Genomic DNA, 16,961 nt, shown 5'->3' with positions numbered 1-16,961 from the left:
CTGGGCTTCTGTCCCAGCGGAGGCGTGGGAGGTGCGTGGATCTAGCAGTGGTCTGGGATGGCAGGCCTGGCGTATTGCCAACCAGGGAAGCTCCCCTGAGCCTTGGTGGCCCAGGTGTTTTTAGTGGTTGGTCAGGTGGGCCTGGCTGAGCACCCGTGTGGCTGCCCTCGGTCCCTCTGTCTCAGCCCCTCCAGAGGTCAGGCGGATGCTACAAGGCGCCACGGTACGTCACTCTGTCAGGGTAGCCTGTCTGAGGCGGCCTGAGGCCCTGGGTGAGCAGATGCTGTTGGCAGGCAGGATGCTCCCAGGGCCCCAAGGTGACCTCCTCGGAGCAGGTCAAGGGTCAGACCTCTCTGGAAGGAAGAATGCGGGAGGTCCAAGCCTGCTGAGCTGGCCGTTTCCAGGAAGGGGAAAACATACTGGCTCAGTAGCCAGGCTGGCACTTAGAGCTACGCACCTGGGGCTGACAGTGTGCCTGGCAGCCCTGTGTGGAAAGACAGCCACAGAGGAAACACGGGAACGCGGTGTAAGCCGGCACTCATGGATGCACCTTTGTCGTTGAAGCCGGCACTCACGGATGCACCTTTGTCGTTGATTTTGGTGATAAAGAACATTAAATTTGAACCCAATTAAGCAAAATGTCATCTCCCAAAACAAGTCCTCTCATGAGTGCATCTGTATTATAGAAAGCTGCACTCAGCTTTTTTTTTGACACAGTCTCGCTCTGTCACCAGACTGGAGTGCAGTGGCATGATCTGGGCTCACCGCAAGCTCCGCCTCCCAGGTTCAAGTGATTCCCCCGCCTCAGCCTCCCACGTAGCTGGGACTATAGGCGTGCACCACTACACCTGGCTAATTTTTTTGTATTTTAGTAGAGACAGGGTTTCACCATGTTGGCTAGGATGGTCTCGATCTCCTGACGTGATCTGCCCGCCTCCCAGAGTGCTGGGATTACAGGTGTGAGCCACCACACCTGGCCCGGTTATTTTAATTTCATCAGTATAAAATATGTGGAAATTGTTATATTAGTCCTTACGTAATATCTTTGGTGTGGCCTCTTGGCCTGCATAGCGTGGAGTATTTACTATCCCAACCTTTATAGGAAGCTCACGAACATGTATTTTAACCCTTGACGTCTCATCTGTTACCATTTATTTAGATCTTTTGCTGATTTTTCTCACCAGTGTTTTGTACTTTTCAGCATATAGATCTTTGCACAGATCTTTTGATCTTTAAACATCTGTAGATCTTCTGTAAAATTTATATTTAAGCATTTAATTTTTCTTGGTGCTCTGGTGAATAGTACTTTTACAATTTTGATTTCTGTTTGTCAGTAGTACATAGAAAGAGGACTTTTTTTTTTTTTAAAGACAGAATTTCACCATTGCCCAGACTGGAGTGCAATGGCGTGATCTCGGCTCACCACAGCTTCCACCTCCCGGGTTCAAGCCATTCTCCTGCCTCAGCCTCCTGAGTAGCTGGGATGACAGGCATGCACCACCACATCCAGCTAATGTTTTTTGTATTTTTAGTGGAGATGGGGTAGCTCCATGTTGGTCAGGCTGATCTCCAACTCCCAACCTCAAGTCATCCGCCTGCCTCAGCCTCCCAAAGTGCTGGGATTACAGGTGTGAGCCACCGTGCCTGGCCCAAAAGAGGACTTAGCTTTTGATGTTGACCTGTGACCTTGCAAAACTCTTCCTCAGCGGTTTCCATAGCTTTTTCGTAGACACTGGGGATTTCTGTATAGCAAGTCACATCATCTGCATATAGAAAGTTTTGTGTCTTCATATCCAGTCTGTGTGCCTTTCATTGATTCTTCTCATTGTCCTGGCTGGGACTTCCTTGATGGTCCGCAGTAGCGGTGGGAGGCAGTGGCGGTGGGAGGCGGTGGCGGTGGGGGGCGGTGGCGGTGGGGGGCGGTGGCCGTGGGGGGTGGTGGCGGTGGGGGGCGGTGGCCGTGGGGGGCGGTGGTGGTGAGAGTAGGTATACCCCTGCCACAATCCCTGATCCCAGCAGAAACAGCCCTTTTCTCACCGCTGAGGATGATGCTAGCGGTAGGTTTTTTGTAAATGTCTTACCAGGCTAAGGAAGTGCCCTTTAGTTCCTTGTTTGCTCAGAGTTTAATAGAGTATGTGTTGAGTTTTTTCAGATTATACTCTTGCATCTACGGAGATAGTGATAGGGTTTTTCTTACTTAATCTGTGAATATGATGAGCTACGCTGATTTTTCAATTTTTTAAAAAATTTAAGTTATATTTAGAGATGGGGTCTCACTCTGTCACCCAGACTTGAGTGAGTGGTACCATCATGGCTCACTGCAGCCCCAAACTCCTGGGCTTAAGCGATCCTTCCGCTTTAGCCCCCAAGCAGCTGGGACTACAGGCACATGCTACCACACCTGCCTAATCAAAAATCATTTGTTTTAAGAGATGGGGTCTGAAACTCCTGGACTCAAGTGATCCTCCTGATTCCTTGTGTGTCTTTGGTTTTGGTATCGGGGAATGGTGTCCACACTGTCCTTTTCTGTTTTCTGGAAGAGTTGCGTAGAATTGGTGTTAATTTTTCCTTAAATGTTTGATAGACTTCACCAATGAAGCCATCTGGGCCTAGGGTTTTTGTTGTTGTATTTCTGTAGTGTGAATAGGGTTACCTGTTTCTTCTTGAATGAGCTTTGGTGTTTATATCTTTCTTTTTTTTTTTTTTTTTTTTTTTTGAGGTAGTCTGGCTGTGTCGCCCAGGCTGGAGTGCGGTGGTAGCGATCTGCGACTCACTGCAAGCTCAGCCTCCTGGGTTCCATGTTCTCCGCCTCAGCCTCCGGTAGCTGGGACTGCAATGTCCCGCCACCTCACCGGCTAGTTTTTGTATTTTTAGTAGAGGCGGGGTTTCACCATGTTAGCCGGATGGTCTCGATCTCCTGACCTAAGTGATCCACCGCCTCGGCCTCCCAAAGTGCTGGGATTACAGGCTTGACCACCCGTGCCCGGCTGGTGTTTATATCTTTCAAGCAATTGGTTCATTCCATTTAAGTTGTCAAATTCTCTGGCATAAAGTCCTCCATAATATTCCTTATACCCCTTCTTGTGTCAGTAGGATCTGCAGTGATGTCCCATCTGTCGTTCCTGATGTTGGTTACTTGTGGCTTCTCTCTTTTGTTTCTTTGTCAGTCTTGCTATAGATTTCAGTTATTGATCTTGTTAATAACCAGCTTGTGAGCTGGGTGTGGTGGCTCATGCCTACAATCCCAGCACTTTGGGAGACTGAGGCAGGTGGATCACCTGAGGTGGAGTTTGAGACCAGCCTGGCCAACATGGTGAAACCTGGCCTCTATAAAATACAAAGATGCTTTAGGGCCGTGGTGGTGGGCTCCTAATAATCCTAACTACCCAGGAGGATGAGCAGAAGATCCATGAACCCAGGGCGCAAGTTTACAGTGGGCTGAATCCGCCATTACCTCCAACCTGTTGCTAGGCGAAACTCGTCTCTAACCACCAACTTTTGGTTGCTTTTAGTATTTTCCCCTCTACTATTTTTTGTTTGCATTGTTTTTACTCTATCATTTCCTGCCGCCTTGCTTTATTTGTCCATTTATTAAAAGCATAATTTACACATTCAGTACAATTCCTTTTCGTGTACGTTCATAATTTTGAAGTCCATTCATGTCGTTTATGCCATGATGTGATACAGAACAGTTTGAAATTTACCATGTTCTTCCATCTTCCGCCTTGGTTTTACCTGCGCCAGCAGCACTGTAGGTAAGCCCAGCTGCACGCCCAGCCGTCGTGCCCGCCACCTCCCGGGAGTGGACCTTCAGGTGCTGCAGGCCCTGTGATGCCGGGGCTTCACTCCTGGCCCGGCCAAGGGTCTTCCATCAAGTGGGTGGACCCACCTTGTCTGTCTTTCCTCACTTAAGGGACATTTCCCCAGTTTAAAGTTGGTGCATTGTTTGGATTTAATTTATTTATCTGGTTTCTTGGAGTGAAAAAGTTAGACCATTGATTTGAGACCTTTTTTTGAAAAATTTGAGGTATCTACATGTGATGAAATCCACCAATTTTAGCGAGACACGGTGGCTCCACGCCTATAATCCCAGCACTTTGGGAGGCAGTGAGGCGAATCATGAGGTCAGGAGATCAAAGCCATCCCTGGCTAACACGGTGAAACAGCGTCTCTACTAAAAATATAAAAACTAGCCGGGCGTGGTGGCTGTGCCTGTAGTCCCAGCTACTTGGGAGGCTGAGAGGCAGGAGAATGAAGCGTGAACCTGGGAGGCGGGCTGCAAGTGAGCCAAAGATCCAGGCCATTGCACTCAGCCTGGGAGCAGAGAAAGCAGACTCTGTCTCAAAATAGAAAAAAAGAGAGAGAAAGAAATCACAATTCTGAGTATGTGATTCAGTTAATTCTAGAGTTTTCACAGCATTGCCCAAGCATGGCCACATCCTGCATTCAGAACACTGTAACCCTGACACAGATTTGCAGGCCTCCTGCCACTTCTGCAGGCTTTTCTGCAGGGAGCGCTCACTGCTGTGCGTGTGCCCGGGCACCAAGGCTGTGTCCCTCTGGACTCTCCATGCTCCTAGCCCATTGTCCGGTGGAGCTCTGCGTGGGCGTGGCCTCATCTGATGAGCTGGTTTACTCAGGCAGCACGTGGGGCTCAGAAGCTACACGCACAGGCGTGACTTTGCACATGGGTGCCCACACAGGTGCATCCTCGCAGGTGGGCACCCACAGGTGTGTCCTCACGGGTGTGTGCCTGCAGGTGCGTCCTCACGGGTGTGTCCTCACGGGCATGAGCCTGCAGGTGTGTGCCAGCAGCAGGAGGGAGATACTCTCCAGGCCCCTCCACAGGGTCCTCGCAGCACAGGTTTGGCCTCCATGTGGACAGATAGGCTGGGCTTTTTTGGTGCTGGTCTTGCTGCATGTTGCTGAATCCCAGGCCTGTGTGGGCCTCTGGGGTGATTCCAGCTGAGACAGGCCTCCTGCTCAGTCCTCCCTGCAGAGCTGGTGCAGGGTGGGCTGGCGAGGGTACTCGTGGTGCTGGTTCATGAGGACGTGGCCTCGCTGCCTCCCAAGCTGAGCCCCTGCAGCGGCCCCAGGAGGCCTGGAGCATCGGGGTGTCAGCACCACCAGCCTGGACTTCCCTGGGCCTTCCAGAGTAAGCCTCTGGGCTCTGGAAGATTCAGTGGCTCTCTGCGTGTGGAGCTGGTGAGAAGGCTGGAGGGCCCCATGGTGTCGTCGCTGAGGGAAGTGTTGTACTCACCTGATGGCCGGTCTCGGGGCACTCCCAGTGCCTGCTGCCTGTTGCTGTCTCTGAGCTCTAGTGAGGGTGACCCTGTCATTCCTGGAGCAACTCTGCCCCATTTCTGAGCCTGCCTGGGCCCAGGAAGCCCCAGCTGTGTTCTCTGTGTAGTCGCTGCTGTGTTTTGGAGGGAAAGATGGGGACCGCTGTGGGCAGGGTGGTGGCGGCCATGTGGCTCTGAGGGTGTAGCATCCAGGCTGGCTGCTGCCAGTGGGAAGGTGTCCCGGGGCTCCCGGCAGGGTCTGGGCAGTGCTGGAGCTGGGCTTCGCCTGGGAAGCTGCCACCTGGCCCCCACAGCTTCCCCAAGAAGGGCCTGAGCCTTTGGGGGCGGCTGGCGTCTGTGAGGATCCAGGATGGGGGCTGCTGGCTCCTGCTGGGAATGGCCCCTCCTGGTGCATCTCCCTGGCCCTGACCCAGCCTGTCAGTCCATTCTGGTTGCAGCCACCCCTCCCTGATGGTGTGGGGGCTTCGCTTCCTCTGTTTGTTCCTTGCCTGAGAGAGCAGAGGTGGGGGTGGTGACACTGCCCCACCTGAGCCCCGGGTCTCTGGGCAGCGGGACGTGGGCCTGGGTCTGGCCTTTGGTACCACAGGTGACCCTCTGCTCTGTCTGTTGCTGTTTGCAGACTACGTCTACTTCGAGAACTCCTCCAGCAACCCATACCTGATCCGGAGGATTGAGGAGCTCAACAAGGTACTGGGTGGCCCTGGTGTGGCTGCAGGGGGTAGTGGGTGGGGGCTACACCAGCTCCTGCCCTGTGGGTGGCCAGTGTGGGTGGCCCCCTTTTGGGGCTGACCTTGGACTGGCCACTGTGCAGGCCCTTCAGTGACTCCGTCCACTGTCACCTGCACCCTGGCCCCCTCTTGGAGAAACTGAGTGAGGGGCCTGCTGGCCTCCTGCAGGACCCAGCACGGCTGCCCTGAGCTGCCTGCCCACTCCACACTTGGTCTGTGGGCGCTGGGTCCCCTGAAGATGCCAGCGTCCCCTGGGGAGCCTGAGCAGAATGGCATGATTCTGAAACCAACCAAAGGCTGCAGGAAGCCACACTCGGTGCCCCTGCCCTGCCCAGCTCCCAGCAGCCAGCCCTGCAGGGCTGTGAGCTCTGCCCTGACCCCTGAGGTGTCTGCGTGGCTGGAGGCACCCTCCCTGGTCACTCAGGCAGCCCTTGCTCCCACCTGGTTCGTGTCTGCCATGAGTCCTTGGCAGATGCTTGTTTGATCGGGGACGTGGTTGTGCCCATGCATTGAGCCTGGCAGCACCAGATCCTTCCTGGGGGGTGGTGACACATGGGCCCCTCAGCCCCAGCCACTCCCGGCCTCCACCGCCTTGGCACAGCCTCCGTCCCGTCAGCTTGGGAGACAGAGCTGCAGATGGCTGTGGAGGTGCAGGGCACCCGCACACCCTGGGAGCCTTCTCGCTGTCCTCAGGTATGGTGGGTGGGTACCCCAGCCTCCCTTCTCCTCCTGGTTGGAGACTTTCTAAGGGTGTTGAGGGAAGGCAGGTCGTCCCCACCAGTGGACACATGGTTCCAGCAGAGAGTGGGGTGAGCTGCTCGGTGCTTCATAGACCTCTCTGTGCCTGCCTGCAGGGCTCCCGAGCCCCCGAACCCCTGGAGCCAGTGGCCTGATGGCTGCCTTCTAGGAGCCCCGCCCACTCCACAGGCCTGGGGCACCCAGGCCCTTGGTGTTCCGTGCTGCATGCTGCAGGCTTACCTGTGAGAAGCTGCCTTCCTGGACATCAGGCTTGGTGGCAGCGGTGATGTGGGATTCTTGGAATCAGAGGGGACAGGGTGGGGAAGGTTAGCACGCCACCTCTGACGTAGCCATGCTGGGCTCTGGGCTTCCCTGGCTGTGCTTGTCAAGGGCCATTCCCTGTGGCATCTGCCACCACCTGGGGCTGAGGAGCGTGGGGTGTGACGTTTGCTCCCTTGCAGCTTCCTGGGAGGTCTGAGGGGCAGGCCTGTTTGTTGGAGGCACGGGCAATGATCCAGGTGTCCTCTGAGTCCGTCTCACTGCCCCTGCTGGGCAGGGCCTGCCCGCCTGCAGAGCAAGGCCACTTGGGCTCTGGGTACGGCTGGAACGGGTGCTGCTGCTGTGAACTGAGCCTCCCGAGTGCGGGGCTGGAACGGTTGCTGCTGCTGTGGCTGGGCCTCCCGATTGTGGGGCTGCACCTTACACATCACAGCATGGGGACTGTAGGGAAACTGAGGTGCGGAGGGAGGTTCCTCAGCTGAGTTGAACCGTGGCTCGGGGAGGCCCTGGGTCCCTCCTGGTCCGTGTAGTGGAGGGGCGGCTGGCAGACGGCGCTGCTGGCTCCACACAGCCAGCTGGCAGGCAGCCTGGGGCGGGAGGCTGCAGTGCCTCCATGGGCGCCTGGCCGAGTGCCACTGCTGGGAGGTGCCACTGCTGGGAGGTGCCACTGCTGAGAGGTGCCACTGTCGGGAAGGTTCCCTCGTGCCGCTTCTGGCTTCCACGTGCAGACAGTAGACTGCAGGCGTGTGCAGGTGGGGGCTGGCTTCCGGCCCTTTGGCGATGTTCAGGTACAGATGTAGCATTGCGCACGCTCAGAGCTGTCCCCTTCGTCCTAGCACTCCCTCCTCCTCAGGGCCAGGGCCACATGGCCTGGACACTTGTCTGTCTCTGGGTAGGACACCAGCCTGTGAGGGGCATGACTACTGTCTCAGGCAGTTCAGGCAGGGCAACCGACCCAGACGCTCACCATGTGGAAAGGAACCCGTGGGCCTGCGACACAGCGTGGCCAGTGCCCTCCACACCAAGGAGCTCCAGGCGGGGCTTCCAGGTGGGCGCAGCTGGTTGAGTGCAGACCTCCCCTCTGTTCTCTGGCCTGAACGCCCCCTCAAATAACAAGAAAGGGGTGCTGGAGCTCTGCACCCACAGGGCAAGGAAGGTGGGAGAGGAGGCGCCACTGGGAGGTGTGGGCGCAGCTCAGAAGGCAGCCAGCCGGATTGGGCAACCTGAGAGACCCCGGCCCTGGCCCGGGTCAGGGTCGGGAGAACAGGAACCATGCTGATGTGCGGCTGGCAGTGCGGAAGACAGGTGGAAGACCCGTCTGGGGGTCAGGTGAACCTGCAGAACCCTTCCCTGGGCTGGAGCAGTGGACTCAGAGGACCCAGATTTGGGGCACTAGGCCCAGGCCAGCACGGTTCACGCGGGGGCTGCAAGTGGGGGTCACCTGGCTCATGGGCTGTCCCCTGGTGGGCCCCCGTGCCCCTCTTGCCTCCTTGGTTCCCAGGACCCCAGCGGCCAGACTTCTAAAGCCCACAGACCCAGCTGCTGGCATCGGGGACCCAGCAGGATGCCCGCTACCCCAGCGCCCGTGGGTGCAGCACATGCAGTGAGCTGTCCAGCACCTGGGAGGCTCCTGGTGACCAAAAGTCACGAGATGGTTGGGGAGGGCTTTTGACATGAAGATCAGTCGGCAACGTGAAAATGGAACTGAGGGCCGGGCACGGGGCTCAGCCGGTAACCCCAGCACAGGGAGGCTGAGGCGGGCGGACCGCGGGGTCAGGAACTCAGGGCCAGGCACGGGGCCTCAGCCGGTAATCCCAGCACGGGGAGGCTGGGCGCCGGGGCTCAGCCGGTAACCCCAGCACAGGGAGGCCGAGGCGGGCGGACCTCGGGGTCAGGAAATCGAGACCAGCCTGGCTAACTCGGTGAAACTCCATCTACTAAAAATATACAAAACTAGCCGGGCGCGGTGGCGGCGCCTGTAGTCCCAGCTACTCGGGAGACTGAGGCAGGAGAATGGCGTGAACCCGGGAGGCAGCGCTTGCAGTGAGCTGAGATCCGGCCACTGCACTCTAAGCCTGGGCGACCGAGCCAGACTCCGTCTCAAAAAAAACAAAAAAAGAAAAAAATGGAACTCAGAGGAAGGGCCAGTGCAGAGAACAGAAGGAAACTAAAGCAAAACAAAGGCCATGAATGTTCTCAGAGAAAGGGAAGGGATCCATCCTGGGATGTGGTCAGATGAGAGGAAAGCTCTTGACACTTGGGTTAGGAGAAGTAACAAGTGGAATGAAAGGACCAGGTGATAAAGTTGAGGTTACCACCCAGAAGATGGGGCAAAAACAAAGAAACTAGGAGAGAAAAAAAATCAGACAATCAGTCCATTGGTCCAATGTCCAGTTAATAGCAGAGAAGAAGGAGTGAACACAGAAATAAAGAGGGGCCCCTTCAAGGTGTATTTAAACTGTTAGAACATGGGAGAAGAAATGCGTTTAGAGGAAAAGCGGGTCACATACAAAGGCCTGGAGTCAAACCCCACTTTGCCTTTCGGCAGCCACGTTCGGGTGTGGAGGCTCCAGGCCCAGCCAAGCCCCATCTCCCGGAAGGCAGATGAGTGAGGTTTCCCGACTGAGGCCTCGGAGTACACCCCTCCACGCCTTTCCACCACGAGGAAGGCGCACCTTCCTCCCGCCCGGTGCGGGTAGCAAGCAGGGTGGACGCCAGCTCTGGGAGAGGTCTCCCGGGTGCCCTGATTGAGCCCTTTCCCTTCAGGAGCTCTGCTGCCGAGCACTTTAGGGAAGAATCAGCGATGATTCCATGAAAAACTAGGCAAGTGGAGAAAACGAGACGATTGTTAACCTCGGGAAGCAAAGCTGTTCAAAGGAAGAAAAGAAAGAATGGCCTAGTGCGGCCTCACCACCTTTACCTGTGTGTGCAGGAGTGCCTCAGAACAGACCCCGAGCGTGACTGAATCCACCGTGTGCAGGAACACGACAGAACAGAACAGACCCCAAGTGTGACTGAATCCACTGTGTGCAGGAACACGACAGAACAGAACAGACCCCGAGTGTGACTGAGTCCACTGTGTGCAGGAACACAGCGCAACAGACCAGACCCCGAGCGTGACTGAATCCACACAGTGATCCTGGAGAGTGGGGTGCATGTGTGGGAAGGGAGGCCTGGCCTGAGGCTCCGAGCTGGTGGGAACCTGACTGCGGAAGAGCCTGGCCCCACGGTCCCGGCTGCCCAGATGGGGCGGCTGCGGTTGTGTGTCCTTGCAGTCTTCATGGCTTGCTATGTGACATTGGATGGTCTGAGTGTGTCACTGTGATGAAATGTGGATGTAACCTGTGGTGGAGTATGTCAGGGACACAGGAGCCAATAGAGCGAGAACCCAGCGGCCAGAGTAGGGACAGCGTGACCTGCAGGAGGGGTCAGGCCACGCTGGATTGTGACTTGAAGCAGAGCATGGCGGTCCTGGGTTCACACCACTGTAGTGAGCAGATGCAGATCCGAAGGGGAGAGGAGATGAACGTCCCAAGCAGAGGAATTCCACCGTCGAGAACGCCCTGCTTCCGGGCAGGCCGTGCAGAGCAGATGAGCACTTTTCTCTTTATTCTTCCTTTTTGTTGTTTTTTTGAAACAAGGTCTTGCTCAGGCTAGAGTGCAGTGGCACAATCTCAACTCACTGCATCCTTGACCTCCCGGGCTCAAGTGACCCTCTCACCTCAGCTTCCCAAGTAGCTGGGACTACAGGCGCGCACCACTGCATCTGGTTATTTTTTTAATTTTTATTTTTTTTGAGACGGAGTCTCACTCTGTTGTCCAGACTGGAGTGCAGTGGCGAGAAAAGTGCCTGGCCACTTCTCTTAGAGTTAATTTGGTTTAATGCTATAAATGGGCTGGGTGCGGTGGTTCACTCCCAGGAGATCGAGACCAGCCTGGGCAACATGGTGAAACCTCGTCTCTACAAAATGTTTTTAAAAAATTAACCAGATGCTGTAATCCCAGCACACTGGGAGGCCGAAGTGGGTGGATCATGAGGTCAGGAGATCGAGACCATCCTGGCCAACATGGTAAAACCCCATCTCTATCTAAAATACAAAAATTAGCCAGGTCCGGTGGCGGGCACCTGTAGTCCCTGGTACTTCAGGAGGCTGAGGCAGGAGAATGGTGTGAACCCGGGAGGCGGAGCTTGCAGTGAGCCAAGATTGTACCACTGCACTCCAGCCTGAGCGACAGAGCGAGACTCCGTCTCAAAAAAAAAAAAAAAAAAAAGCCTGGCATGGTGTAATTGGATTGTAGTCCCAGGAGGTGGAGGCTGCAGTGACCTGAAATCACACCGCTGCACTCTAGTCTGGGCAGCAGAGTGAGACCCTATCTCAAAAAATTGAAAAGTTATGTGAGACTGGGCGCTGTGGCACACCTGTAATCCCAGCACTTTGTGGGGCCAAGGCAGGCAGATTGCTTGAGGTCAGGGGTTCCAGACAGCCTGGCCAACATGGCAAAATCCCGTCTCTACTAAAAATACAAAAATTAGCTGGACGTGGTGGCTCATGCTTGTAATCTCAGCTACTCGGGAGGCTGAGGCAGGAGAATCCCTTGAACCCAGGAGGCGGAGGTTGCAGTGAGCCAAGATCGCGCCACTGCACTCCAGCCTGGGTGACAGAGTGAGACCCCATCTCAAAAAAAAAAAAAGTTATGAATGGTGGTCCATGAGGCACTTGTACCGTGGTTAGAATCACAGCACAATTCTTGAGGTCACAAAGATGTTATAAAAGCTCGTTCCAAAAACATACCTTCCTCTGCGGGGGCGTTTTACAGCAGTCAGCCAGGCCAGGTGGGGGCGCCTGTGGCTGCTCCAGGAGGGTGATGGGAGGGCTGGTCCCACACGGGGGTCCACGCTGCATCGGCTGCTCGGGCTGTGGCTGCTGCACAGCCCACCCAAGAGGGACTGGGATAGCAGGGCGTGGGCTCCCGGGAGCTGACTGAGATCCTGTCCAGTGTGGCGGGGCCTTTTCCTCATTGGGACCCTGGTGTTCTCAGGTGGTACACTGGGCTCTGGAAGGGAGGGAGGATGGAGACACAGGTTGAAGTTGGGTGCGCACGCCCACCTTCTCCCCCGGGATAGACCCATGGCGTCCAGAGCTGCAGGATTTGCTCCATTTGTGAAGTGCCCTCCTGGAGTCCTGAGGGGTAGTGTGGTGACACCCGCAGTCCTGGGACGGCAGGGGCCGGCCTTGGAGCCCCTCCTGGGAGCTGTGCAGCCCGGGTTTGGTCGCGTTTCTCAGACGCCCCTGCCTTGCTGTTACAGACGGCCAATGGGAACGTGGAGGCCAAGGTGGTGTGCTTCTACCGGAGGCGGGACATCTCCAGCACCCTCATCGCCCTGGCCGACAAGCACGCAAGTGAGTCCGGCCTTCCCCGGGGTGGCCGCCTGGCGGGAGGGTCCGCCGGGGAGGGCTGGCGGGGTCCTTCTTCCCTAGGGTCCATCCTCGGGGTCCTGGCCTCGTGGGGCCACCCTCTGCCCAACTCGCTCTGGCCTCTCTTTCTCTCCCTTCCACGGTGGGTGGGGGTGTCCTGGCTCCGTTTCCTCGGGGGCTGGGCGAATGAACTCCTCACAGGCCCCTCTGGAGCGGTGTGCCTCTCACTGGCATCCTCTGTGAGCTTGTCACGGGGTGTGGCTGGGTGTGGGCATCATTGGTTGAGGCTTCTTTTTTTCTTTTATGATGACTTCTGGAGACTTTTCAGGCTGGTGGGACCCTGCTGCCCACACCTGCCACTGTCTCTCGCCTTTTAATTTTGTGAAGAGGCTTCTGTTGGCATTCTGAGTAGTGCTTTCAGGAAAGCAGTCCTCTCCTTATTCTTTACAATTCAAACTCAAATTCAGTAAACTGGCTGGAAGGGGCTGCTGTGGCCAGCACAGTGTGTGGGAGGAAGCCACTGGCTGCATGGGAATGCCCTCAGCCTTGGGGGCCCAGCTCCTCCCCTGGGAACAGGTACTCACAGGTGATGGAGTCCCCCGCACCGGGGGACGTCGACTTCAGAGCCAGGAGCCAGAGGCACCCCCACGCCCTCCACACGCTACTGACACAGGGCCTGCCGGGCTGGGCCCACCTGCACCAGACACTGTGGTGCCCCCACTGAGGCCTCTCATGTCGGTGGGGGCAGGCGCGAGGGCTGTTATTGGCTTCCGCTCTGATACATCAGCTGAGGTGGGATTTGAGCCCAGGCTGAGGCTGTGGTCTGTAGGGTGACATTTCCCAGTAGGTGAGGCATGTGACTGCCCGAGTACCTGTGTTGCTGGGGTGGGCCAAGGTCCCACCTATAGCCTCCTATGACCCCTAATGGGGTGAGGTCCAGGGACTGTGATTGGCAGTGGGTCAGGTGGGAGGACCCTGACATCTTCTGCCCCTGTCCCAGTGCTGTGGGTGAGGGCAGGAAGCCAGCCCAGGCAACCTCCCCCTGCCCTGGGAGGGGCTTAGGGGCAGGACAGACCATCCTGCCACCAGTGTCTTGTTCCTGAGCCTTTGCTGGGAGTCCGCCAGGGCAGTGCTCGTGGAAGGAAGGGTCCCTTAACCCCACTGCCTTGCCCACTGGACAGCTGCAGCCTTTCCTCGGCACCCAGTGGATGCGGACGTGAGCTGCCCTGGGGCAGTGCAGCTGGGCTGGGCCCCTGGGTCCACTCTGGACACCGGGCTGTGGGGCCTGTGGTGGCCCAAAGGGAGCTGCCAGTTGACCATGGGCTTCCTCTGGCTTCGTGAGGAACAGGAACCTCCTAGCTCTCTGCTCAGAGGAGGGGAGCCTTCAAGGTGGGGCATGGTGACCCTTGACCTCTGACCTCAAAGCCTGTGTACTCCACTGGTGCGCGCTCCAGGCACCAAGGAAGAGAGCTGGGGATGTTGAAAGTCCACAGGCTGCACATTCTGGAGGGGCGTTTGGTGCGGCCCTTGGCCCTGCAGGTGCTGGACGCCAGCCAGCAGCACGGCTGGTGGTTCTTGGTGTCGGGGACTGACCTGTGTCAACTCTGCAGGGAGTGGGAGAAGCAGTGGTGGGGAGCGGGCCGGCGCTGGAGAAGCAGTGGTGGGGAGCGGGCCGGCGCTGGAGAAGCAGTGGTGGGGAGCGGGCCGGCGCTGGAGAAGCAGTGGTAGGGGAGCGGGCTGGCGCTGGAGAAGTTTGTGATGGGCTTCCCATGCTTGGAGAAGCTATGGTGAGCCATTGGAGAAGAGTGGTAGGGGAGTCATTGATGCATAGTGCCCTAGGCTGAATGGCTGGCTGATGAAGCAGTGCCCAGGCTGAGTTGCACAGCTGGAGAAGCAGTGGTGGGGAGTATTGGAGGATGGAGGAAATGAAATGGATGGTTGAAATGAAGGAGAGGGAAGCCGGAGAAAGCAGTGGACAGGATGGATAGTGCCCAGGCTGAAACAGTGGATGGAAGGGAAGGATGGAGGAAAATGAATGGAGGAAAATGGAAATGGACTAGCTGGATGGAAGCTTGTGCACCAGGCCGGGCTGAGCTGGAGAAGCAGTGCCCAGGCTGAGCAGGCTGGCTGGAGAAGCAGTGCCCAGCTGGGAAGCTGGCTGGCTTGGAGAAGCAGTGGTCCAGCTGAGTGGCTGGCCAGAGGAAGCAGTGGGGAGGGACATGGAGAAGCAGTGCCTAGGTTGTGCCATGGCTGAGAAGCAGTGGTGGGGAGCTGGCTGGTACTGAGAAGTAGTGCCTAGGCTGAGTAGGCTGAGAAGGAAAGCCTAGGTTGAGCGGGGCTGGATGGAGAAGTAGTGAGTTCAGGAAGGGAAGGTGGAGAAAGGGAGCATGGAGAAATGGAAGGAGTGGAGGAAGTGGAGTGGAAGCAGGTGGTGGAGGAAGGAGCGGCGGAAGGAGAAGGGTGGAGGTGGTGGCAGGAAGGAGGAAGGGAGTGAAGTAATGGTGATACAGTTCAGGCTGAGGGCTGGAGCTGATATGAAAGTCTGAGTGGGTCATGGGAGGAAGAGTGGCCCAGGCTGAGCCGGGCCATGGAGCAGTAGGGGAGCGGCTGGATGAAGAAATTAGGAATGGAATGGAGCCGGGAGAAGAGTTCATGGAGGGCTGGAGGAAGAAATGGAAGGAAGGAAGGAGGGGTGGAGGAATGGAATGGTGGAAGGGAATGGAAGGGAATGGAAGGAAACCGGAAGGAACAGGCTGAGCGGGTTGGCTGCCAGAGAAAAGCAGTGCCTGGCTGAGCTGGCCATGCCAGGTGCCAGTGGTGGGGAGCGGGCTGGCACTGGAGAAGCAGTGCCCAGGCTAAGTGGGTCGCAGGTGGCCCCGCTGGGGTCTGTGCGGGCTCAGGTGCCACCGTTGAGTTGGGCATGTTTATGGCTGGCCCAGGCGATCCCTGCCCCCAACCTCTGGCACCTGGGAGTGTCCCTGTCTGAGAGTGCCCAGACAGTGGTTTTTTAGGGTACGGTGTCCCCCTTTCCTGAGGTTCTGCTCTCAGACACCCCAGAAGATGGCCTTTTGCTAGGAGGGTCCCAGAAGGGGACTCCAGACATAATGTGATTAGAGGTATCAGAGGGTGGGTTTTCCAGAAGGGCCTCATCGGGGCTGGTGGGACTGGGCAGAGAGCAGCAGTGCCCCCCCAGGTGCCCAGCCCAGCCCCTTTGGACGGTGCTCCCTGGAAAGCTGCATGGCGGCCCCTCTGCAGGGCGTTCCTGTGAACTGACAGCCCAGCTGCAGGGAGCAGGCATCATGGGTGACGGGTCTGCTGCTGGTCCAGGGGCTCGGAGCGCAGCCCCACTCTTGCCTGGTGACTGGGCCTTGCGGTGATTCTGCAGGGCCCACATCCCCGGGGTTGTGTACATCTGTGCGTTTCTCCTGCTCGCTCTGTGAGCTCATGGCAGCCCGGGTGAGGCCCCAGCTGATCCCAGGGACAGGTGTGAGGACACTCCGGGAGGCCTCTGGCTCTTCCACGTCACTGCCTCCACCCAGTCGCTGCTGGGGCATCCAGCCCACAGTGCAGGCCTCAGGGTGGAGGGTAGACACCGGCCAGGCTGCACCGCGGCCCCTGCGGCAGAGAAGACCTCACCCCGGCAGGCTGTGAGCGTGAAGCCTTTTACAGACAGAACGACAGGGAGAGGGGAACGTCCCTCCTCAGAGCCCCCCAGAGCAGGTGTGGGGGCCCTGGAGACCACAGCCTAGAGTGGGTGTGAGGGCACAGCCTGGGCCTCGTCCTGAGCCTGGGGCTGCCATTCCCTAGGCCTCATGCTTCGGGGTGTATCCAGGGTCCGAGGGAGGGTTCAGAGTGTGGGCGGTGCAGGGTGCACTGGCCAGCCCCGCCTCCCGCCTGGGTGTTTCTGCCTGTTGGCCTCCTGAGGAGCTGCAGGCCTACTTCGCCCACATCTCCGACAGGCTGCACCCCGCAGCCCTGTTCTGCTGATCGGGGCACTGGTGAGATGGGAGTCTCGGAGTCGCTGTGGGCTTCTCTGCAGGCTGGGTCGGTGCGCTGACGGGGCCTGGCATAGGGCGGGTGTGAACGAACGCCAGCCTCTGGTCTGGGATGGTGTGTGGGCCTCTGGGCCCTGGGGATTTCTGAGTTCGGGTGCAGTTTGCTTGTGGGGCCCCAGGAGTGGGAGCGAGTGAGGTGTGTTGGCCTGGGATGCTGGGACTGGGGCTATCCTGGTCAGCCCTGCCCTGTTCTATGGACCGGTGGGAGGTGAGGCTCAGCAGGCAGACACCCCAGGCTTCTGAGGCCCAGATAGGGCCTGCTCAGAACAGGCCCAGCATGGCTGCTCCCAGCCTCAATCTGGGAGTGCCCAAAGGAGCCAGGACTTCCTGCAGGCACCACAAGGGGGCCGCAGAGAGCGAGCAACCCGGCTGGCTGTGGTCCGGTCTGGGGACCTCGGGCTCAGAGAGCCGGCAGGACGCTGAGCGGGATGAGTGGCCCAC

General features: G+C 57.6%; 1 protein-coding gene across 11 annotated transcripts in view; it reads left to right on the top strand.

The window, feature by feature from the left end:
• The window catches only part of MTA1 (metastasis associated 1), a 51,651-nt gene that overhangs the window by 13,887 nt on the left and 20,803 nt on the right, over nt 1-16,961 (top strand). For all 11 annotated transcript variants that reach the window (XR_002523581.2, XR_002523580.2, XM_009212402.4 and 8 more), the window contains exons 2-3: nt 5,923-5,990; nt 12,357-12,450. Coding sequence is in view for 9 of the 11 variants with exons in the window: in XM_009212402.4 (XP_009210666.1) it covers nt 5,923-5,990; nt 12,357-12,450 (162 nt within the window). In the remaining 2 variants the exon portion in view is untranslated. The remainder of the gene's footprint in view (nt 1-5,922; nt 5,991-12,356; nt 12,451-16,961) is intronic.

The sequence above is a fragment of the Papio anubis genome, chromosome 7 (assembly GCF_008728515.1).
Source record: "Papio anubis isolate 15944 chromosome 7, Panubis1.0, whole genome shotgun sequence".
Taxonomy (NCBI): Eukaryota; Metazoa; Chordata; class Mammalia; order Primates; family Cercopithecidae; genus Papio; species Papio anubis.
This window is presented reverse-complemented; position numbering and strand designations above follow the sequence as displayed.